Genomic DNA, 24,625 nt, shown 5'->3' on the forward strand with positions numbered 1-24,625 from the left:
CCAGTTTACATTTCACCCTGTTTTAAATATATAAAAAAAGAAAAGCCACTCTTTATGGATATACAAACAAAACAGAGTCACCATGCCAACACACCCAAAGGACCAACAACACAGCGTCGTGCTCAGACCAGACCTTCTCTAAAAGACAGTGTCCAAGAGTCGGAGAGAAGAAGGGGATTGGGAAGGAGGTCAAGAAAAGGGTGAGAAGAAACAGGAAAAAGAGGAAAAGAAAATAGGGTGGATCGTCTGGGAAAAAAACAAAATAGGGCTGAATAAAAACAGCAAGCCTTTTCCCAGAGTAGATGATAAAGGAACTAGAAATAAAGTGGCTAAGCTTGGAAAAAGGAAAGAGAAAACAGAAGGAATGTAGGATTAATGAGAAAAGTGTAACCTGAAAATCATATCCTGGTATGTAGTATATATATATGGTATATATGTGTGTGTGTGTGTGTGTGTGTGTGTGTGTGTGTGTGTGTGTGTGTGTGTGTGTGTGTGTGTGTGTGTGTGTGTGTGTGTGTGTGTGTGTGTCCATATCAGTTATACAATTGGAACTGGCTGTATTGGTCACTCACTTGCTGATGGTGTGAATGGTGAGGAAGGGAAATTAAGATGAAAAATTGAGAGGAAACATGGTGTGGAAAAGTTATTAAAAAATAGCAAGGAAAAAATCTTATAGGTTCTTGACTTTTGCAATGTGTACAGACAATAAAGCTCAGATTCAAAGCAAGCTGCAAGATTCAGAAGTCAGGCGTGCAGAAATTACAAACAAACACAGTCAAGAGAGGAAGAACAGATAAGAGACAGAGAGAAAGTAAAACGAAGTAAATGACCAAAGGAAAGCAACCATGTCTGTGATGATAGAAGTTGCTGAGACAGCAGTAGCAGCAGCAGTATGGAGATCACGCCTGATTGCCAACACTTAATAGTGAGGATTACCGCTAGCCTGGCCTCAACTGGCCTGTGTGTTCCTACACGTACACACACACACACACACTCATATTCACTCCACACCCAGGCTTGTGAAACTGTCACAAAGGCTATGAGAGCAGCAACTTGACAAGGCTGAGCAGTTACAGAGTTTTCTTATGATAAGAGTCTAGAGGGCTTATCTACAAGCCCAGACCAGACATTTATTAGAACATGTAAAGAATCATCAATGATTACTGCATCATTCATTCATCTTCACCATTCCTTCATCTTCAGTTATATCCTGATAAGATAGTGGATCCCAGAAAAACCTGGATGTGAAGTAAGAATAGACACTGGACCCATCTATGCAGTCCATGGCAGGGTATCATGCACATATATTCATACCTAGGGGCAACCTTTTATACCCTATAAGCACCTATAAACATTTTTAGAATGTGGAAGGAAATGAGAAAAACTGGAGAAAATGTGTAGACAAATAAAAAAACATGCAACACCCCAGAAAGACATTAAAACAAGCTTAGCATTGAATCGGGGATTCTGGAGATGTGAAGATGTCACACTAGCCACTACACCACTAAAATATATTAATATGTAATAAATAAATAATAATAACACAATATATTAAATATTTAAAGAAACTATCTTTAAATATTCACATATTATGTATAGATCATGAAGAATTTATTCACAGCGTATCTGTGGTCTGATGGCATGAGATGCCGCCAAATACTGAGACTTGTGACTCAGATACACACAGTAATGCTGCCAAACACAACATTCAATCCATAATCATCCGTCCAGTTTAAAGGTCCCGCATGATTTCTGCCTCTCTATTTCTATAAAACATCTAGAATCTCTTCTTCCGTGGTACGGCTCTTTGTTTTTAAAAATGTCTAACAAAAACAACATTATTAATTAAGCTTCAATCACAATGTTCATCTGTTCTACCTCTCTCCCTCCTTCTAATGGTCTCTCTCTCCTTCTTTCTGATGCTCTCTCTCTCTTGTTCACTCTCTCACTCTCTCTTTCTGCTCTGTGAGGACACTTCCTTGTGTCACAAGCTTTCTTTGTGTCTGTGGCCAGCAGCAAGTACGTGGGAAGCAGCACAAACTGGCCTCCAAAGCCAAGGCCAAAACTCCACTCTTACTAATGAGAGAACTGTTTGCATTTGTGTGTGTGTGTGTGTGTGTGTGTGTGTGTGTGTGTGTGTGTGTGTGTGTGTGTGTGTGTGTGTGTGTGTGTGTGTGTGTGTGTGTGTATGTATACTTTAGAACATAAAAAAGGAAAAATATCATTTTGCACATTGTGTGTATCACTTATGCAACACAATCGGCGCAAAACATATTTCTCTCTTTCAGTATCTTTAACTTACAGCCCTGTGTTTTCACATAATACAGATCCAGGGTAAAAGAATCAAAGTCGCATACAACTACGAGGAACAGATTTACAGTGTTTAATATTTATACTTTTCCTGTGCCTTAATGACAAACAGTGATCTACTGAGTAAACAGTGCACTACAAAGCTACTACAAGAAAACCCTACTGCCCTACTGTACTGTATGTAGTGAGCAGATAGAGTGAATAGCATCCTTTAAATATTTGCCTAACCTGTTTGCTAAAGAAGATTAAATAATGAACATTCTACTACTTTGTGTTGGATTGTTGAGGATTATAGTGAGATAGACAGATAAATATTTAGGAAGTGTAAGGTTGGCAACATAACAGTTTTTATTACAGAGACTTGCAACCAAGGTGACTCCTCCTTATATCCTGCATAGTACAAGAATGTTGGTTGTGCGCGTCCTCGTTAATTACTAAGATCTTAGAAAAGTAAAATGAATTTAATGAACCTAATGATCAGATAAAAGCATTGCTGAGTATTAAAATAAAAAGACAGCATACAGCGTGTAGGTGGTTTACCCGGTATGTATTGTATGCTGATTCTACTGTTCATTCATTTCATTCATATATAATTATAGGTTAATTAGCCTTTTTTCAATTAATGATGGAACGGTTTGGGGAATCAAGGTCCTCCACTTCTGCTCCTTATCATCCACTGTAACCCACTGCAACATTTTTCCCAGTCGCTTAGCAACACTACAAGCGACTGGGGCACCTCCATCTCTGTTGCTAAGCAACATTGCAAGAGATCCACCTCCCAAAGCGTTAAGCTGATTGGTAGCAAGCCAGCCTGGCTGATGCTCCACTGTAGAGTGTCTCACACTCTTAGAGAAGGTGTGATCTGTGCGAGGAAAAGCAAATGATGAAGAAAACCCCTTGCACTTTCTTTTAAGGTTCACTTCTGCCAAAATTAACCTGCTATATGACAAAGGGTCATATAATATATGATTTAAAAAAAGGGTTTATGATTGGCATTAAATGCCTTCATGCAGCTGATATAACCGGATGATTCTCACCCAAAGGAATGCCTGTCTACAATCTCATCTGAGACACACAAACCCCTCCTCCCCTGGTTGTCGAATGGTAAGTCTATCATGACGTGCGATCAGGCCATATTGAGCTGTCAAAACCAATAACATGGATGGAACGACAGACTCCAGGAGAGGTGGCACAAACAGAGTGGGGGAGCTTGATGAAATTTGGTATTTGCTTTTAGGGCTTGTATTCGACCCCACATGCTTTGTACTACCCCTACTACCCCTGCAGCATCAACAAATGTATGTATACATACATACATACAGTTTTTTTCCCTGTCATCAGCTCTTTTGCAGCTGTTTAAAGCAATTTACGTACATCAGCAGCTCTAAAAGCGTCTTTTATTGCGTTTTTATTTGATTTTATTCCTGCCATCTTCCAGGTATCCATGGAAGGGTCACTTGAGAGTAGCTGGAGGGGTTACAAAGGTATCACTATAAGTCTGAAATCCAACCATTAGTTAATATTTTAACATGAAAAAAACTTATTTATAAACTTTTTTTAAAATAATTTAAATAAATTTATAAAAATACAGCAAGTGTTAGGATGAAAATTCTTGCAAAGTAGAAATAAATTAATAATAAGCACTGGAGTTAACATTGATCAGAAAGCATTGTGGGTTATAGTGATAAAATGATCTATGGATGTACAGTGACAGGGAAAAGCAATTCTGTCTTTTCCTGAAGCAGGAAATTGAGGCGATGATGTTATCGTCATTCTAATAACTTCGACAAACATCAATTAATAGAACATTTATGGCTATCAGTCAGGATACCCATAAATGTAACTCAGGAACACTGTACAAAGTGCCAACACACCCAGGATAGGAGACCAGTCCATTGCAGGACACCATATTCACCTACCCACACACTCATTCACACCCTGGAGTAATTTAGCATAGTCAGTCCAGCTAGAAATAAATTAAACCAAAGCTCAGGATAAATGCAAAGACCCTGAAGCTCTGAGACACCAAATGCTTCTTGCTGTGCCACCATGCCACCATGCCACCACAATTAGTGATGTGTAAATTCAATTAGAATTTGTACCTGTTTGTTTAGTTACCTGCCAACATGATGGCACAGCAGGTAATGCTGTAGCCTCACAGCTTCAGGGTCTCGGGCAACATGTCTTGATGTATTCATGCCTTGCACCAGGCCCCAGATTCACCCTGCCCATGGTCATAATTGGAGATGAATGTATGACTTGTTACATTACTCACCAGTCCAGTAGGCTCTGCTTTTTGAGGTTATGAATGTTTCCAGATTCTTCTATAGCTTAGCCTATTCCTCAAGGTTTCTTTGGGAGCCTAAAGGGTGGAACGTTTTAAAAAAACGAAACCCTCTGTTGCAAGGTTCTGGGGATTCCCCAGGAGGGATGAAACCAAAACCTTTTAGATTCATAGTCTGAACATTTTTTATGAGTATATCTATTGGTTCCTGAATAGTGACAAAGATGTAGAAATTCCAAAAACTGTACGGTTCTCCTCATGGAAAATGGAGACTCAGTAGTTCTTAGCAAGATTTTGGAAGACTTCTAATTCAAATTCTAGGCATGCAGGAGAGCTAGACATGTTAGTATACACTCTTCAGCTTTGGCCTAAATTCTGTCTTAATCTTTAGCCAAAAACACAAATGCCAAACAAATAAGCATAAGTGTAATGTAAGTACTTTATACCATTGCTTTAATCTTTAGCTATTTGCTCTGGATAAAAAAACCCTGTAAAATTAATACATGTAACTGGAAGTATTGTTCATGTCAAGCAGCAATCCAGCTCTTTGCTTGATCCTGTTTTTATTGAGAAGTGATAATAAGGTAGTGGCAGCATGTGTGAGAGTGTGTACAGTATAGAGCTCTGATCTCCACATAAAAACTCTCTCTCATTTAGAAACAGGTGTTCTCGTATGACCTGTGTTTGGGTGGTATGGAAAGAGCTGAGTCAGGTGCCCTTTGCAAACGGGAGGTGCCAAAAATTTCGTTGAGTTGCTTTATCTCCCCTCCTGCTGTTTGTAATGAAGGAACATAATCAAGGAGATGCTTAGTAAGACTTTTTTCCTTTCTTTCTAGAAATGAGCAGACGTAGAAGGTTAACCTGTAGGTTCTCTTACCAAGCTCTATAAAACGTTCTGTTCGAGCTTGTTGTTTTATTCTTCCTGTCTGTTCCTCTCACGCCAAAGTCACTGAGACACTGCAGTGCCTCATGCATGAGGAACAAGAGCTGCTTTTTAAATCTGATGTCAGAAGAAGCCAGTTGCTTTACTCAATTGATTTCTCTTTAGAGAACAACAAGCTAGTCTTTTCAATCAGAAGGAGCATGGAGAGGGCAATAATAGCACATGTCTGTACTAGGAAGGACTTGTTCAAGGACGCTTTTGCTGAGAAAGACATTTGGAATGAATAAATCACATGATAGCATTGAACAACCTTTCTAGCTTTATTACTGTGTACTGTGGGATGATGTATCTCCACTTGTTTTGGAGCTAAAACACTCTTTTATACCAGTTTAAACTAGTTTATTCTTATATGTCTGAATAGTTTTGGGCTCCCTGAATGAATCTTTAAAATGCTTATGGATATAAAAGAAGAACATCTACATTAGTAAGTTTTAAGATACCATGTTCTACATTGAAACCCCTAACATGAAAGGAAAAGAAGTCTGTAACTGTTTCAAATGGCGCTTGTTGGCTGATGTAAAATACTGATGTAAAATGTTTCACATTTGTATCAATTATTTAACATATTTTACTTTAGGGTGACTACAATACTGCATTTCATGGAAATCGAAGAAATATCTGAAGTTTATTTCAATTCATTTTAGTTAAATTAGATTCAAAAATGTACACAGTTTCTAGAGAACCACAAGGTTTTGGGCAAAGCTCAGTCATCTGTTGAGCAAGCATAGTGCTTCTGAAGCTCTAGGATGTGAAACCAGCTGATGAAGGACTTCACGTATATGGAAAATAAATATGTCACACACCAAACTTTCATTCCCCCTCGAAAAAAACTTTAAATTTTCCCTCATAAATTTCAATCAACAATACACTCTTTTCCTCAGAGTAATGGTTTCAAATGTAACGAATTGTTCTATTTAAAACAAAACTGCACTCAACTAGATTACATTTCATTATTGTTACAGCAAAAACAAATGCTTCTAATAAAGGCCTTAACATTTGTTTATTTAATAGAATGCTTACATTCTATTGGTCAGATAAAAGTAAATAGGGCTAAACCAGACCAATACTCTACAAAATCCATTAAGTTGTTTCTCACATGAGCAGATCTGACATCGTATGTTTGAAAAGTACTAATTTCAGCACTTTCACCATTTCAAGTTACAGGTACATATCAATTTCTTTGTTCTCTAATTTTTTTCCTCTTAATTTGGTCATTTGCGCATTTCCACCAACCTGCCAGCTCATCCTCTGCTATAAAGTCATTAGGTGATATTCTAAGTAGGTGTTTTTCAGCAAGTAATTCCCCATTTAAGATCTAACCTAACCTTTACTTTAACTTTTACTTTAGTTTTGAAAGAAGCTTAAAATTTAGTTGCATTTTTTTTGTGAACTCCTGGATGAATTTTAAGTGTAAAATCTAAATATTATGAATAAATAAATAAACAAAATATTAAATCTTAAACATTAAAGTTTATGCTAAACTGCTGAATTTACTTTTGTTGATATTTCTCTGCTCAAAGTACATATCGTTACAGTACACACTTATTCGTCTAACTGTAAAACTCTAAATGGATTTGTTTTTTCATTTGGCTGTGTATTCTTATGTAATTTTGTATTTTCAGATTTTTTTCTTTTTTTTTAATATTGTTCATATTTACAGATCTCATATACAGGTACATATACAGTACACATTGCCTTTCTGCTTACTCTGCACTTTACTACTATTAAACATCTTGTTACAAACTGAATTTTGTTGTACTTGTGTGTTCCACGATGTCTGTAATTTATTCAAAACAATTTACACTGTGTCTGTCTGCTGCAGTAACAACTATCACTTGAAGCTTATACAAATTAAAACAGAAATACAGTTATTTAAAGAATTTGACAGCCCTATTACAGTTTCTCTGAGATTGTGTGGAGATTCTCGGAGATGTTCCTCTTGGCTTGTATTTGCTAACAAGCTTGTGTGAAGAGTAACACCAACTTGCCTACTCAAGTCTGGTGTGCACATCTGGAGCAGCAGTTAAACCCCCATCCTCTTCCTGGCCACACAAACACACAATCTAAAACACAACCTGAGCCAGACTGCCAGTTGATGAGCTGGCACACAGGTTGTTTTAACAGCTCTGTGTGTCTGTGAAGGGAAGCCATTCTGTCCCCCTGGTGAATGAATTAGATTTATGATGTTCATTATTGTCGACTGTGATTCGGTTCACGCAGACTGGCTGTAAAGCACAGGGGGTGAAGAGCTGGGACAACACAATGTGGGGTATTTTGGACAGACTTGACTTTGTTAATATTCATTCCTACCACAGAAGACTAAAGATCATGATATTTTGGATCATGAATTAGGGATCTTTAGCTTTACTGTCTTTATGCACACATAAAAAGACTCAACATACACAAGTCTGTCTATTCTTGAATGTAGCACAGAGCTTGTGTTGTTTCACACTTCCTTGGTACTTATTATACACATATAAAAAACACACAATGTTATGATTATTATCAAGAACAACTCTTAGGCGAAGGAAAACTATACTTCTAGTCTGAAGAAGAAAAGCACAATGAATGGAAAGAGGGATATACAGGGAAAGAAGAGCAGTAAAATAAAAGCAAATGAGAAGCAGATTAAAGGCAGTTAAAGGCAGGAAGCGTTTGTTTCCTTCCTCACCACCAGAGACCCCCACTGTGAGGATGTGTGTGTGTGTGTGTGTGTGTGTGTGTGTGTGTGTGTGTGTGTGTGTGTGTGTGTGTGTGTGTGTGTGTGTGTGTGTTTCTGCTGCACTGTGGTTAACTACTATTTTACTATCTGCCTCACCACATTTCTAATTTAAATTGTGTATATAGGATGTTTTTGTCAGTGAATTGGTCTTCTCTTTCTCAAAGCTATTCTTTATTTATGACAGTATCTGTATTAATATAATCCAGTTTTAGCCCTTGAGAAACAATTTATGTGTGTTAATGCTGCTATATTGTCTACACAGTCAGTGTATTGTGTATTGACAAAATGGCACATGTAAATACTACAATTGTTACATTACAATACAATTAGTCAATACCCAGAGACTAGACTAACACAAACCCACACACACACAGCACACACAGTGCACCCCCGTTGCACTTTGTTCCTGATAAACTGCTCCTAACTGTGCAGTATGTTAATATCTACAGCGTTTACTATCGAATCAACCTCTTGCACTGTATTTATCCGTTACATAACTGTGTACTGGTCAGTGCTGCACTGTTCCTTGTCAACTTTGCTACTGTACTGTCTTACATTGTTTACCATTGTCGTTTCTTTTTTTGAGTGTGCACTGTACCAGCTGTTTATGAATAAAATAACAAAAGCTTCTTGATTTGACTTAACATGCATTTGTGAGGGACTGATTTTTTTTTATTTTTATCTTTTTTATAATCCTCACCCACATACCCCTTACACAGCAATTTACAATTCTTTTGTCGTTTATCTGGGTTTTTTTAATCTTTCCCTGCTTGCGTGATGCTTGAAAACACATGAAACATGATTAGTTGAGCAAAATCTGCACAAGATGACAGTGAAGCTTTACTGACAGATCTCTGCTGTTTAGGCCTGCCCAAGGGTCTGACTATTTAACTAGGAAATAACATTCAACATCTAAATACAGTATAACATCATTTGAAAATGTTTGGTATTACAGTAATTAATATTTTGGCTCTGAACTGACAGTCTGGGGATATTGCTACTGAAGAAATTAATTCCATGATTTGTGATCAACTCACATGAGAAGTATGTTCATTTTGAACAGGAACCGGTGTTTTCTGATACTATAGAACTGGAAGTGATCAAACCTAATTCTCTGAACTGCTTAAAACAGAGCACTGGGTTAAAAGGTTTTTCAAGAATTAGGTACTGCAGGTTGAACACATTTAATCCCACTTTTTAACTAACATCGCCTTTTTTTATTTAAAAAGACTAAAAAAAAACAACAACATATATTTAAATGGCTGGTGAGAATGGGATTAAATAAGTTATATTTAACATAGGGATTAAATGTTTGCATAAATTGTTGCACGGCTGAATGGAAAAAAATGTCTGAAAATCTACTCGCATAAATCTCCACTGTAATGGTGCTGGCACAAGGTTTGTGTACAAGGCAGCTATTTGGCTGAAATCTACTTTTGCTAAACTTCTATCTGGTATAAATTTCAAAACTTTGTCCTCAGCTGCTGGTATTATTGTAAATTCCTTTTCTTCTACTCAGTTGAACTGAAGTTGTCCATGTTATATAACACTCTGATCTCACCTTCATTTGTCTTCACTGTCTCTGCTTTGTCTCTATTTCTCTATCTCTTTCTTTTTTTTCTGTTTTGATCTTCCACACTTTCATCCCAAGCCGAAATCTGTCTCTCTCTCTCTCTCTCTCTCTCTCTCTCTCTCTCTCTCTCTCTCTCTCTCTCTCTCTCTCTCTCTCTCTCTCTCTCTCTCTCTCTCTTTCTCTCTATTCTCTCTCTTTCTCTCTCTCTCTCTCTCTCTCTCTCTCTCTTTCTCTCTCTCTCTCTGCCTGTCTCTCTCTCGTCTTGTCTCTCTCTTTCTCTCTCTCTCTCTCTCTCTCTCTGCCTTTGATGTTGTTCATAGCGTCCCGTGCAATTATCAACGTATTACACGAGCCTTAATAGCTTGTCCTGTAAAATGACCAGACCAGCTTAGATTTTCTAGAGATAAGTGAGAGTGAAACTGAGTTCACTAAAATGTTAAATCCAGGTTACGTCATGTGGTTTCTTGCTCACTTAGTTCCCAAAAGATTTGGAAAATAAAAGACAACAGTGAAAGACAACACTAGTTTAGGCTGTAGCAACTCATATAGAGAAGCCACAGCAGTTAAGTGCTCTCTTTTTTGTCTCCACTTTTACTGTTCCAGGAAATTTTGCTGTATTCCATCATGATGCCGGTTTCAATGCCCCTCCAATGCACACTTTGAATGTACACTCCTAGGTTGTTACTCTCCTTATTTCAGTATTCGATCAGTAATTCAACCAGTAACCCTTCCAGAGAGTAAACCTACTGTAAGACTGTCATAACGCCACTGGGCCTACACTACATTTTCATTTTGTGGACTTACATTTCTGACATGGAAATACAAGAAATATCTGCTCTGGCCCATACTTCCACTCCCTAAGAACAGATTCATTTATGAATATAATCCTACTCTACAAATATTAGGCTCAGAATTTAAATGTGTATGATAACATGCTAGCTATAGCATCTATAGTGATCCTAGCAACTATTAAAAGCTTATAACTAGCTTTGATACTGATAATTTGCGAGTTCTGCCAGTATAACAAAATGACAACAACAAAAAATAAACAAATAAAAGTACAGATGTCTGGTTATGATTTATTGGCCCAACCACTGGTCTGACTCATTTAACCCTGACCCTCACTTGAGCTAGATCTCAAAAATACTGTTAACAAAACACAAAGTTTATATTTACTTTTTCAGCAGAAACCTTCAACTCATTCTCCACAGGCTATGAACACTATGAGGCTCTGCTTTCCTCCACCCCTGACTGTTTAATAATCATTTCCTTCCAAGTTCTTTCTTCTTACTTCTCAGCATCCTCCATCTGCAGCCTTGGTCTGCTGGGGAGGTCAGACAAGCCCCTCGCTGCTTTAAGGGTCCGCACAGGATAAACGTAAAGCATGTCACCTCATTAAAAACTCCTGTCTGCATTTCCCTTAACGCACTTCCTCAGCTTCATATACACACATTCAGCAAGACAGGATATATAATCTGAACCTCGGGCTTGCTGAAAATGGGAAGACAGAAAAAGACAAATGAGAGACCGAAGGAAAGAAGGCAGACTATTAAGGCCATAAGTGGTTTTTAGTGTTTTCTTTACCACCAGCTTTCTCATCAGCTACTTTCCCTAAAGGACCACAGCTCCATTTCATAACAATGACTGGCACAGCCAAAAATAACCCACAATCACTTGCGCTCTCTCTCTCTCTCTCTCTCTCTCTCTCTCTCTCTCTCTCTCTCTCTCTCTCTCTCTCTCTCTCTCTCTCTCTCTCTCTCTCTCTGTCTCTCTCTATCCAGCTTATAGTAAAACCTTTGTTATTGTTCATTTCCATTATGTAGTTATTTCAAATACAACAAAATTCTACCAACTTCAACTACAGCTCACTTTTGCTTTTACACAGTGCTTTTTAAATCAATGAATATAGTTATCATAGCCAAGAAAACCTTCTCAAAGGGAAAGTCAGAGTTATTAATAGTAACGTCTGTTTTCCAAAAAGGAACTTCAAGGCATGACTTATCCTATGGATCACCAACCGCATAATATTCCATTCATATCTACACCCACATAAAAAGAACCTCACACACATAAAGAACATCAAATTCAGAGTTTCTGCAGGGGTGGAGGCAGATATATGTGCCACAGGGAGGCAACTTAAAGTCTGGAAATAAGCACTGACTCATAACCTTTACATAGTGATGTCACTATTGATGTGTTTTACGTGTTTTGCTCAAGGCTGCATAAATAAGCTAGAAGGAAAACTAGCTTATTATAAGGCTGAGACTTTGTCACCAACATAATAGCTTTTGTTAAATAAATAAATAAATAAATGAATAAATGAATGAATAAATAAATAAATAAATAAATAAATAAATAAATAAATAAATAAATAAATAAATAAATAAAGCAAGCCCAGACTATAGATTTATTTAACGTATCAGTGACTAGAAGAGTCTAGTGATTATACTTGGTGAAATGCACCCAGAATTTTATGTTCATTATAAGTCAATTATGTTACTGTAATATCTATAAAATGGCTTCAGCAGTGATTGAGATGCAACACATGAAACACAATAATGGCCATAAAAACATCAACTAGAACTACTTTCTCAGTGACTCTCAGTGATTTTTTTTTTTTTTTTTTTACAAATAAATAGACTTAAATATAGCAAAGTATATAAGTATCAAATAAAGGTATAATTTGAATAAAGGTACAAACAACAGAATCACAGAAGCAGTTTGTGTGGTTTGAAAGAAAGAGCTGGCTAACTGCAAGTTTTATTGTTTACGAGACATGGCATGATTACAGACTTGATTTAAAATACTGCAATCATGAAAGATGCTGTCTATGTGTATTGCAGTGCGTGTGGTCCTATGATTATTTGTAACCGTGATAAGACTTCATGCCATAAGGCTCATCTCTAATGCTTCTGTAACTGCAAACATGAGTTGAAGCAAGCAGAAAGAAAAATAAATGTCTCGTAAATACCTCGGTGTGCCTTAGACCTCCACTGGAATATGCCACAGAGACTGTAGGCTGATCCTACTATAATGTCTAAATCTGGAAAACCCAAATCCCCTGCTATCCAGCCAGCCTAAAACTACTCTCTCACATACACACACCACATAGTCCTACCTCGTGTGTTGGTTGCCATGTCTGCCACTTTTTGGAAGGCATCCAGAAAAGCCACTGCTGCAAGCACGGTGGTTCTAAGAAAAGAGACAAAAAAGTGCATGAAATAATGACATTATCTTTCCTCAGCCCGCAATAATAAGACTTGTTCTGTAATGACAGGTACAGATTGCACTCACCGGAGCTGGGCATGCAGCTTGGTAGCCTTGGCACTGAAGTCCTCCCAGACCGGATATGAACACTGCAACAGAACAAAGGTATACGTTAGAGTCTAAGCACATCTGTGTTTACTGAAATAACCGATAAGATTGTAATCCTTGAATGGCAACTCTATTCTTGATCTGTCATGTCTTGTAACACGTTTAGAGCAAATTGGGTCAGAGGGTTACATCTGTGAGATCTATGTTCGTGTTAACTTGTAGAATTTCAAATACAAAGCTCCATTAGATGCAGATAAGACAAGCAAGTGTTAGTCGTGTGTGTGTGTGTGTGTGTGTGTGTGTGTGTGTGTGTGTGTGTGTGTGTGTGTGTGTGTGTGTGTGTGTGTGTGTGTTTGTGTGTGTGTGTTGGGGTGATTTGGCCTGCAGGAAGAAGAGTCCCATGATAAGGATCTGCCTTGTTACCACGGAAACAGAGAGGGCACAGTGCTCCCTGTGACGTGTTATAAAGGACAGCGGCACCTCAACATGTCCCAGCCATTACAAAACAAAATTAAATCCAGATCACAATCAGATGAACACATTTTCAGACAATTTTTAGTGTCTTGAAAGAATTACTGTCCACTGTGCAATTCCACAGAATGTACACTATGCAGCCTATTTTTGTGCTGCATGTACCTGCAAGAGAGGGAAGAAGAGGAGGAAAGGAGGTGTGTTTGATCAGCTTAGTCTTTGTTAGTGATGCAGGGAGTGTGTTGAGGTGTGAAATTTGACTCACTTGAGAACACAGCTGGAGGTCAGATTTCACTAACACCACCCCAAACCCCTTAAAAGTGTGTCCTAATGCACCTCGCCTCAGCACTTCTACACAACTGTACCCCCTCCTGTACATGCCTGACACCATAACCCTGTGTCTTTAACACTTAGACAGGGAAAAACTAAGGTGCAGGAGAACAAAGAGGGCAAGCAATGATCTGTATATAAAAAGAAAGGATCTGATATATGATGATTGAATGACATAAACGGGTGAAATCCAACTAGAATTGTTAAGACACACAAAAAAGGACAGAAGAGAAACACCAAAATACTGTAAAGTGAAATGATATGAAGAACAATGAAAAGAAAAGAACAGCCCAGAGAGATTGAGAATGCAAATAAAAAAAGGATGAGGAATTAGAATTCATTTGATTTACACGATAATCTAGAGATTAGAGATCAGATAACACACAATAAATAAGGAAATCTAAAATAAACTAAACCTCACTACTCAGAATGAATGGCACTCAGAGGGTCAAGAGACAACCTCTAAACTGTGACACAATAAAAGAGAAGGGAATGAAAACAACATGAATGTTAACAAAAGAAACAGTGATAGCCTAACTCAGAAAATGTGGTGAACCAAGAAACCAGGGAGCAAAAGTGACTTAAGCCATATTTGGACTGGATTAGTCTTAAATTTTTGCTAGTATAGAAAAACATTCAGAAGAAATAACCACGATATATATGTGGTTAATTAATATGAATTAATGCCTGTCTGAATTAATATGAATGAATATTCTAAGTAGGAAATCGGTAATATTTAAGTTTTTTGTTTTTTTTTTGTTTTTTTTTGGGATTGTTGCAGCCAGTAATGCCTGATTTTTGTAACTTTTTTGCAAATTGGTGAATTTATAAGCACCAGATTCTTTTTTTAAACTCCTACCAGTAAAGACACAGACTGTAATATGATAGCTGTACTCATGTTCAACACATTTTTCAAAAAGCTATTCGTCCGATGATAGCTTTGATGATGTCACACAATACGACTTGGCTCGAATCTGTGTTCATTTTGAAGTTAATTTGAATATTACAATTGCAAGGTCCTTAAAATATCAGGGAGTTTGCTTGAATTTGGGTTCATTTACTGTATTTAAATACTTCTGTTGGCTTTAAGTCAAACGAGTTCCTTGCAATGTTCCACAGAAATAGCTGACAAGGTTTTACAGGCACAGCCTAATAATGTGGAGTGTGTTGTAATGAGGACAAACCAAGCAACATCACGGATGTTAGTTACAGGGTCAATACACAGGAAGGCGGCAACAAACTGGAATAATCCATAATCACGTTCAGAATAATAAACAAGTGGAAAAAGATGAATTGCAGAAACACAAAACGGTGAAACGTGCATATATTGTGATGACACAATATGGTTTATCAGTGATTTAGACAGAAAACAGAGATCGCTTATCTCATCCGATTCTATCATAATTACTTCAATTGTCCTCCAGCAGCATGACTTAACAGGCATGTAAGGAAAACATATCCTGTCTAAATAGTACTTTAGATTTAAAAAGAGAGAGAGAGAGAGAGAGAGAGAGAGAGAGAGAGAGAGAGAGAGAGAGAGAGAGTGAGAGAAAAACAAGAGACAGGAACAAAGCTGTCACAATTTATTTTGTTATAAACACTGAATTTATTCAAATATTACATTCTGACACACAAGAATTGGAGGCAAACAACAGTCAGAAATTGACAAAATAGGAAAAAAGGGAATGAGAAGTGTTATAAAGAAAGACTGAAAACAAACAATTAATAAAATGTTAACATTAAACCTAAAACATCTGACAGAATAAAAAAGTCCAAATTGACAAAGACTCAGTAAACTAATGCAGGATTGAAAAGAGAGCACAGTCATTGGTGATGGCACTGAACTGGAGTCATCTCGTTTGATCTGCCGTCTCATTGACGTGTTTGATGTCAGACATTTCGCTCTGAATCCAGAGAGTGATATTCCCAGTGGAACCCTAAACACACACCCAGACTGTTTGAAGTGCTCTATTCTGGTGTTCGGGCCTGAGGTCCATCATACTGAAGAGGGCTTGTGAGGAAGAGATAAGAGGATAGAGAGACATGGCCGACTCCCTTTATGTCCATATCCTTGTTCATACTTCATTAGCATATTCACCGAGCTAATCTCAGAGCTGAGCAATCCCTCAAGCCCAGCTCATTTTTACTCTCGGTGCACCCCATCATCCTCTTTGTGTTCTCCCTATTTCTTTCCTGATTTGCCAAACAGGCCACAAACTATCGGATAAGCACAACTGCAGTAAGAGATGCTCTTCTCGGACGTACTGTACAAAGATGTAAAGGAAGTGTGCTATTTTAACTTTAGCTAAAGCAGGCAGAAAAAGGTATTACAAGTGCATTTTTATCAGGACAAAGACAGCCAGAAGGTTAACACATGATAAAACAAGGACAGGATAAAGCAAAAGACAAAGGTTTTCCTTTTTAGTTGCTTAACATAAAGATTGTGTATACACAAAGAAAGATTCAATGAGATTGAATTCAATCAATTTAAATAAATAACAAAATTTATGGATGCACAACAATCTATAGCAACCCACAGAACGTTTGCTGCATAATCAATCCTGTATTGATCAAGTGCAGAACAGCATCATAAGTGCAGAACAGTTTCATTACATCAGTTCTTTACACTTCTATCCCTTGTCGTTAATACTTCCCAAAACTAAATATTACTGCATTACAAACAGGACAACATAAAAATGATGTGATGTACCGGAGTTCACAGATTAAACCGTGAGGAAAATGGCTAAGCTACCCTTATAACATAAAATATTCTACAAAAGGTTCCAATCAAAAATGTAAAGAATTATTTTACATAAGAAAGGCAATACTCAGAAATACAGGATTATCTCCATCTTGACATATACTTCCTTAAGAAACCGGACCAAATCGAATCAACACATAAGGCAGGAAACGTCTTCACAAATTGGTCTTGAACGGTGTGTTTCTGCCATTTTTATCGAATGATGTCAGAAGTCAGAATAGATTTTAGCATGCTAAAGAGTAAAAACATTGCATAGCATAAAGTCATATAAGAGAAGAAAACCTAATTTGTGGTGCCTTTGTCATAATCTGGTAGTGAACTTCAGTAAAACCACATGACCTCTTAATGGCGACCAAAATACACAGCAAGCAATAGTGGAATCATTTGTACAGGAAAAGCAGGTCGAAAGATTTGATCATACCTTAGTTACCATGTGACATAGGGCTAAATCCTTGAAAAAAAGGGTTTCCTCTGATGGTTAATTATTCTAGTGTCCAAAGAAGGTTGGTTTGGGATCTTTTTGTGAAATAAAAACCGTCTGTTGTTGAGCTCTCAGTAGAATGTAAAGGTTTTATCCAGAGAGGCAAAGCAAAAAAATACTTTAAAGTGTGAGATGGAATCATTTCATTTTCTTTTTGGAGTGAATATGTACAATATATAGGTTTGATCTCTGAGTACTATTGGCTTTGAATTAGACTTTCTAGGAGTTTTATGGCTCTCTTTTAAAATAGTGGTGTCTCAGCGGTTAATCTCAGGAAATATGGTTGAGATTATACCTAATCACACTTCCTTGAGGTTTATTTCAATGTGTCAGTGGTCCATTTAAGACAGGTAAACTTCTTTGAGATACAGAGAAATTATTATTTTTCTTTTCAGAAAGGATGCCAAATGGACCACCCTTAATGAAGCAAGAAAGCCTTAACACATGATAACCCTTTAAAATATGTTAAAGACCATATTCTGATAATGTATGGTGTTATTTTAAGCTTATACATTTAAATACTATAAACTATAAATATGGCTCAATGAAGTTACAGATAATTGTGGAGTGATTTCTACATCAACATTATGTACCACAAGAAATGTGTACAGTATATCACCCCTTTTCCAGTATAGAATATATCTAAATAAAATGAGCGTTTATGTTTTTGCTGCATGTATCACTCCATGTACCCGTCTCAAGCTTCTATTGCCCATATATGTCTATAACCTCTGAAAAGACTCTACAGTCACTTATCTTCTCAAACAAAGAGCCTCTCTCCACTTATTTCTCCACTAATGAAAAGCTATTGAACATCCACTGCCTGGGAGTTTAAAAGACAAATTCTGTCAGCGCTCAAATGACTCATTTTCATTTCTGCTCCAAAAATGAATAGCTCACTACGCAGCTTAATTTCTTTTTTCTTTCCTATTGATTTCAGGGAAATCCAGGGAAACAGAAGTGAAACCACATTCGCCTGATTCCACTGCTCCAGATAGTGAACCAGTTCAGACATTCAAACAGCAATAGTTTGAAGTGAAAGAAATAAAAAAGGGCTTTGTTGCTAACAAAATACATGTTTCCCAGTTCTCAAAAGAAACACCATGCTTAAATGAAAAATCAGTGTTTGTCATTCCACAAAAAGAAGCTACAGTCTTTATTCACATGACCTGGAACAGTATATCAGTGATATTGATAACAGGGCTTCCGGTTTGAATTAGGTTTCTTAAACACTGTGTTTATAAAATCATCACTCACTTTCTATTAGCAGACAGCAGTAAGTTGTTGACAGATGAAAAGAAGACGTTGCTGCATAATTTATGAAGAAGGGAACATACCGAGTTTGCCACACTAATGAAAACCAATGATATTTTAGATGCCTTGTGGCGCTGGGGCTGATAAATTGTTGAAACCCCGGTGAAATATTTGACATCCTACATGAATGTATTCATCTATTTTGCCTTCCATTCGTTACTGCTTTCAAACCTTAGTCTAAAGAGGATTTTGTCTGAGGCTGCAATGAAGCACATTTGATATGGGCCACATTTCAAAGAGACTCTAAGCCTGCAGTCTGACTCACATCTTAACATTCACATCCATGTTACATGACGATACCCTGAGTACGAAAGCTGACATCTGCAACAAGCCACCAAAAGACTGAGTTCACTGAAAAATACAATTGAAAAATGCTGTGATGGGACAGTCGTACGTACAAAAAGTTTCCCCATTAATTTAAATGATTCTCCATCACCAAACTCCATTTCACCACTCACCACACTAGATACAGGTATGTAATGCAATGCCTGTGAGATCAGCAATAAGGAATCTTTTCATCTGAATTTTAAAATTCATGTAATGTTTTGATGACCCCTTAAGACATCTGGGAGAAACTCTACTAGTACGAACTCTACTAGTATGTTCAGTACGGTTCGAGTTCCGTGGTACCATGGTATCTGTTTTCAACCTTGTACATTTTGAATAGGAATATGTGTGGATATGTGTCATCATCATTTTGTATCACGGCTTGATGAAAGCTTGATAAAAAATGTTTACTGAATTTGAGACCAACATCACACAGCGGAAGAACTATCAAGGAGCATATGTGCATTGCCTTTCCAATGCTCCCCTCCTCCATCTCTTACACAAGTGTATGTGGAAACAGAAGAACACATGACTTGTGTGAGGCAGAGTCAATGAGAGGTTGGTGGATTCCAGAACACATCTAATGAACTGAGCTACTAGTTTAAAGTCAAGGTGATTACCTTTACAAGGGTGAAGACAAAAACAGACAGCGTGTCTTATAGCCTCTACATCTTACTTGCTTCCATGAATGAATGAATGAAGGACCGAAAAAAGAAAATGATCTCTAGCTCCTACTTTTGTCACTGCAGTCTGAGACCATGTTGTACTGATTTATGGAAACCACTTACTATGGAAAACTGCTCCTTTCTCTCTCTCTCTCTCTCTCTCTCTCTCTCTCTCTCTCTCTCTCTCTCTCTCTCTCTCTCTCTATCTCTCTCTCTCTCTCTCTCTCTCTCTCTCTCTCTCTCTCTTTCTCTCTCTAATCCTAAAATGCCATCTTTTTTCATTTGTTTCTGTTTGAACGAGTCCATCCTTCCTGTTAGTCACTGGCCACTGAATAAGCATAGAAATATTGACAGACCTCCCATGCATGAATAAATGACCCAATAAATAGTGCATCACAACAAAACATATTTTTTCCTAGAAATGGAGTCAAGGTCCATGGAAAAAATGATAGCATTAGGGTCACGGTGGCATTGGGGGCAGGAAATTATGATCTACCGAGATGACAATAAAGACAGCTGATCATTCATAGGCCATCTGGAACCCTTTTATTCGTAGCCGAAGCTCTGGATGGGAAATACATGGAAACGTTGACAAAACTAAGATAAACATAGAAAACTATTTGAGTTATGTAGAGTAAAATATGTCATATAACATATTACTATTAGCTTGCATTTAAAAATTAAAGTGAAAATGTAGGATTTAGCCATATGATGCTAGAATTATTGAGAAAGCTAATGGAATCAGTTCTAACCGAGAGGTAATTGAAACATAGCCAGACTTACTGCCATTTTTTTTTTTGTTTACTCAGCATTCAAGCTGATGGCCTATGAATGATGGTCTATGAATGATCAGCTGTCTTTATTGTCATCTCTCCAAAGTTCAAAGATGTTCAACAATCACAATGTTGTACTTGAAAACACAATGCGTTTTTTTTTTTCTAATATTTTTATGGGAAACTTGTCAGGGACAGGCTTTAACAATAAGAATACATCCAACACCAATTCAGTTTTTAATGTGCCCATTTGTTCCCTAATGCTGCTTAAATATTTCCTACCTAGGCAACATCCTCTGAAATATAACACAGGAATAGATCAACTGTCCACAATAGCAATTTTATACACTGACTTTGACAATAAATCATATAGATAATTAGTAACAAATGAAATCGATGAAAAACGAATCAATCAAATATGCAAAAATGTTGTAAGGAGAAATGTCTTAAGGATCTCAATGGCCACAGTAACATCACACCCCAATGGCTAAATCAAACTGTATTGTAAATGAATATTACAACCCTTGGGATAAAGGAAAGGGGAAAGCATATCCACTGATCAGACATATTTCATCTGCTACTACACAGAATGATCACACTTTATGAGGTTTCCCAAGAGTCACCAGACAGAAGAGACAAAATGAGTTTGACAGATCCAACAACGCCTCAACCAAGCTGGCTCACATCCAAAACAACTCTTCCATCCAAGACGGGACAATTCATCTTTAATAAGCTTTCAAAATGGCCGTGGAAACACATTTTCGATTGACACAGTTGCCTTACACACTAAATAAATAAGCAGGAGACCATGAAGAGTCTCACTAGGATTGTCAGGTTGTAGAAAAACTGGGTGGAACTGAGAAGGGGAACACATGCTCTTGTTCACACGTTCTCCACCCCTGCAAATAGCACTGCTCATGTAGATTCTGTGCTCTCAGGAAGCTCACATTGCATCAAAGCCGATTACAGCCATGGTTTCATGTGCCGCTGATGATGATTCACAGCAGATTTATATATGATATCCTCCTTAGTGTATCTAGCAAGTTAAAAGGATGACAAAGTTGCATTTCAAATGGTTCCTGCACAGACTGAGGGCCATCCTTCTAGTCAGCACATACAGTACATAGCTGGGGTGCCTTTGTGTGTGTGCATGTGCATGTTGAATGATTCTTTTCAGTATGCTGGTATGCACATCTCAGCAGGAGGCTTTTGAAGGTAAACAGGAGTGATATATAGCAGGTCCAGCTGGCAAACACATGAGCACTTGCATCGTACTGTACAACTCTAGCCCGGGTGGTCAGAATCCACCCCCTTGCTACTCAAATATTGGATTAAAGTCATGGACATGAGGTTCACATTCAATACGCACACAAGGTCATCCATATAAATCAGCACATCTGGTCTAATGGAGTTCATGTTCTCAATGACAATGCATAACAGAGTCTTACAATATGCCTGTTTTATTTGTAGTCAATGCTTGTTCATCTCCAGCCAATCAATTGTATTCTTTCAAAGGAAATTTGGCAGACAATGGATTTAGGCCGGAGCTCAATATTTTGATGGGGTTCCTACTGTATTCCTCCAGCAGAACAAAGGCCATCCAGACAGCATGCTGACTGTCAGCCACATATAAGCAGTGCGCAGTCATGCCCTCAGGGTGCCATCCCCCAGCAACAAAGGAACGCAGGCAAAGAGCTACATAGTCCAAGAGCAAACCCGACAAACTATGTATGCATGCAGAGCATTGGTTTCATTCATACAACAAAGGAAACACTAGTTCTGAAGTATGTACATCCACAGAAACCAGATGGCTGATTACTCAATGTTCTGAGAAATCACATTGAAACTGTAGAATCCGGAAAGGCATTTAATAACTTCCCTGTGGTCGTGAAGCCATCCCAGAATTCATATAAATAACAAGCTCCACCACAATGAACAAGCAGCATTCTATGGGTTCATCTGATTATATGATTGTAAAAAATTCCCCACAAGGGATTCAAAGAACTTTGAAATGTCATCAAGCTTACCAGAGAGAATATATCCTCTGAGGCATGATCAAATCTTCAAATAAGGGAATGCTATATGAAAAATATCAGAGTATAAGATCAGGGTCCATGTCTCAAATTAGTTTTTATTATTCTCCTATGATCTAATATCCTAAATTTAACTACCATTCATCTCCATTATGCAAAAGGCCAAACATGGATCAGTAATCTGGTACAAAGGTCGTCACCATGAAAGCATGACTGTGGTGTTCCAAGCCCCTTGGAATACTGACCACATTTTGCCATCATTTTGTGCTCCAGTGCAAACACTGACCCCAGTGACCTAGTACAACAAACCTACTCTACAACAAACATAAGACAGAATGTGTCATGAGTCATGTTTAGACCCATATTTTTGCAAGCCAATGATGCATAGGTGGCACACAACCTAGGGAAACCAGCATGGGGAAAATCAGTGTGTGTCAAAACAACAATGGGAACAGAGAAAGTGGACATGAAATAGAAAGATGGAGAATTACTGTCCTGAGGAGATAAACTGTAGGAGAGGACATGGATATTCAGAACCTTGGTAGATCTGCTTCACAACAGTCTCTAATTTTAATATCTCTTTACAGCTCATTGTCCTGACTACCCAAAATTTAAAGGACAGATACAGTACACATCAAGGAGAAAACCACAGAACTACCTTACCAACCACGTATCTGTTCCGTTTTATGTCTTTAAAATTGATGCCGAACATTAAATCAATCAAGAGAGACGCCGGGAACTATTCTGTAGTGCGCAAGAGAGCAAGAGCAGCAGGCACGATTGGATGGCAGAGAATTGTAAGGCTATAACTGCTTATTCAGTAGCAGATGCGTCTGTTTAATTGGTTCGGGGAAATTGATTGTTTCCTCTTTTTGTTGCAATTCTAATATAAATGAATGTTGTTCTTTTAAGGTATGTTGCAATAGTCCCAATCTTTCCAGCACAGAGCTCACCTTCAACCCACATAAACCAAAATCAAGGAGGTCACCATTGTGGCTAATAAATCAAATGATTTATCAGTTTCCAACATGCAGAAGCACCTGCGCCTTTACGTATCTACTGGACGCAATGCATGCAGGCGCATGATAGACATGCGGTGATGGAATTTGATGCAGATCTGCAACGATGCACGAGAGAAAGAAATCACGAATGCATCACCTGGTGCTGCATATTAATCACAGTCGTAGCTATAGATTGTAACCCACCTTCATGTCATTGACAATCGCCTGGAAGAGTCCACCAAGCGCGTCACACTCCTTCTCCACCGTCTCCACATTTATGTTTTCCATGTTAAGAGAGGAAAAAGGGAAAAGTAATACAGAGCCAGAAACGAAAACGATGCCACGGGTATTCCCTTCCGTTTGGAATAAGAGTGAGGTTTCCTACTAAACGAAGGAAGGGATGAGAAAATGCGCAAAGAGAGAGAGAGAGAGAGCGAGCGAGAGAGAGAGGGGGTGGATAAAAAAAAGAAACGAATAAAATTGAATGAGTGCTGAGCGTCGACTGTCTCCCCGATTTAAAGAGAAAAGAGAGATTCAGTCCATCTTTTCCCTGCGCGAGGAGGTGAAGCTCGCAGATGGAAGCTCAGGAATCACGGTCATCTTCTCCAACCGAGTCGGACTGATGGAGTGATGGGGAGACGCCGGAGCGGAGAGCGCGGACTGAGCGCGTGAGTCGGACGCTGCGGCGTGAGCGTGCGCTACTTCTGCCGCTGCACTGAGCCAGGAGGTAATCTGAGCCATGGGAATGGAAGAAGGAGGTCACGTGGAAGGGGGGAGGAGGGAGTTGGTGGAGAAAAGCGACGCGTGCACGCGCATTCACGCACCGACCTGGTTGGATAGTCCCGCACAGACGCACACGCGTACTCGTGTCGTTCTGCCTCTGTTGGGCATTTACATGGACTTGCGTAGTAACATACAACTGCACCAATACCTAATCTCAGTCAATACAGTTATTTTTGCAAAAAAAAGTAAATAAAATGAATAAAACCTGCGCGTACTTTCACACGCTGACGAACAAGCAACACATTTAATTCTTTCATTTAATCTTTTGAGGCCTTAGCATTTTGTGTAACAACATACAGCTGTATCTCACCTAAAGTCAATAATTGCCCAGGCTACGCCACACACACACACACACACACACACACACACACACACACACACACACACACACACACACACACACACACACACACACAAAAGACTTGTACAACAACATGCAATTGATATAAATGAAATGCTTTTTTAATTAAACCAAAATAAGAACGTTTCCTACCTTTTTTGTAGAGTTAAAACCTATTAAAGTGAAAAACTAATAATAA

General features: G+C 38.1%; 1 protein-coding gene across 4 annotated transcripts in view; it reads right to left on the reverse strand.

Moving 5' to 3' along the window:
- The window catches only part of mtss1lb (MTSS I-BAR domain containing 2b), a 68,719-nt gene extending 44,669 nt beyond the window's left edge, over positions 1-24,050 (reverse strand). For all 4 annotated transcript variants that reach the window (XM_027137007.2, XM_027137005.2, XM_027137006.2 and 1 more), the window contains exons 1-3: positions 23,508-24,050; positions 13,127-13,188; positions 12,951-13,024 (exon numbers count right to left, since the gene is read on the reverse strand). In XM_027137007.2, coding sequence (XP_026992808.1) covers positions 12,951-13,024; positions 13,127-13,188; positions 23,508-23,591 — 220 coding nt within the window. In that variant the 5' untranslated portion in view covers positions 23,592-24,050. The remainder of the gene's footprint in view (positions 1-12,950; positions 13,025-13,126; positions 13,189-23,507) is intronic.
- Positions 24,051-24,625: the final 575 nt, after the last annotated feature.

The sequence above is a fragment of the Tachysurus fulvidraco genome, chromosome 1, assembly GCF_022655615.1.
Source record: "Tachysurus fulvidraco isolate hzauxx_2018 chromosome 1, HZAU_PFXX_2.0, whole genome shotgun sequence".
NCBI lineage: Eukaryota > Metazoa > Chordata > Actinopteri > Siluriformes > Bagridae > Tachysurus > Tachysurus fulvidraco.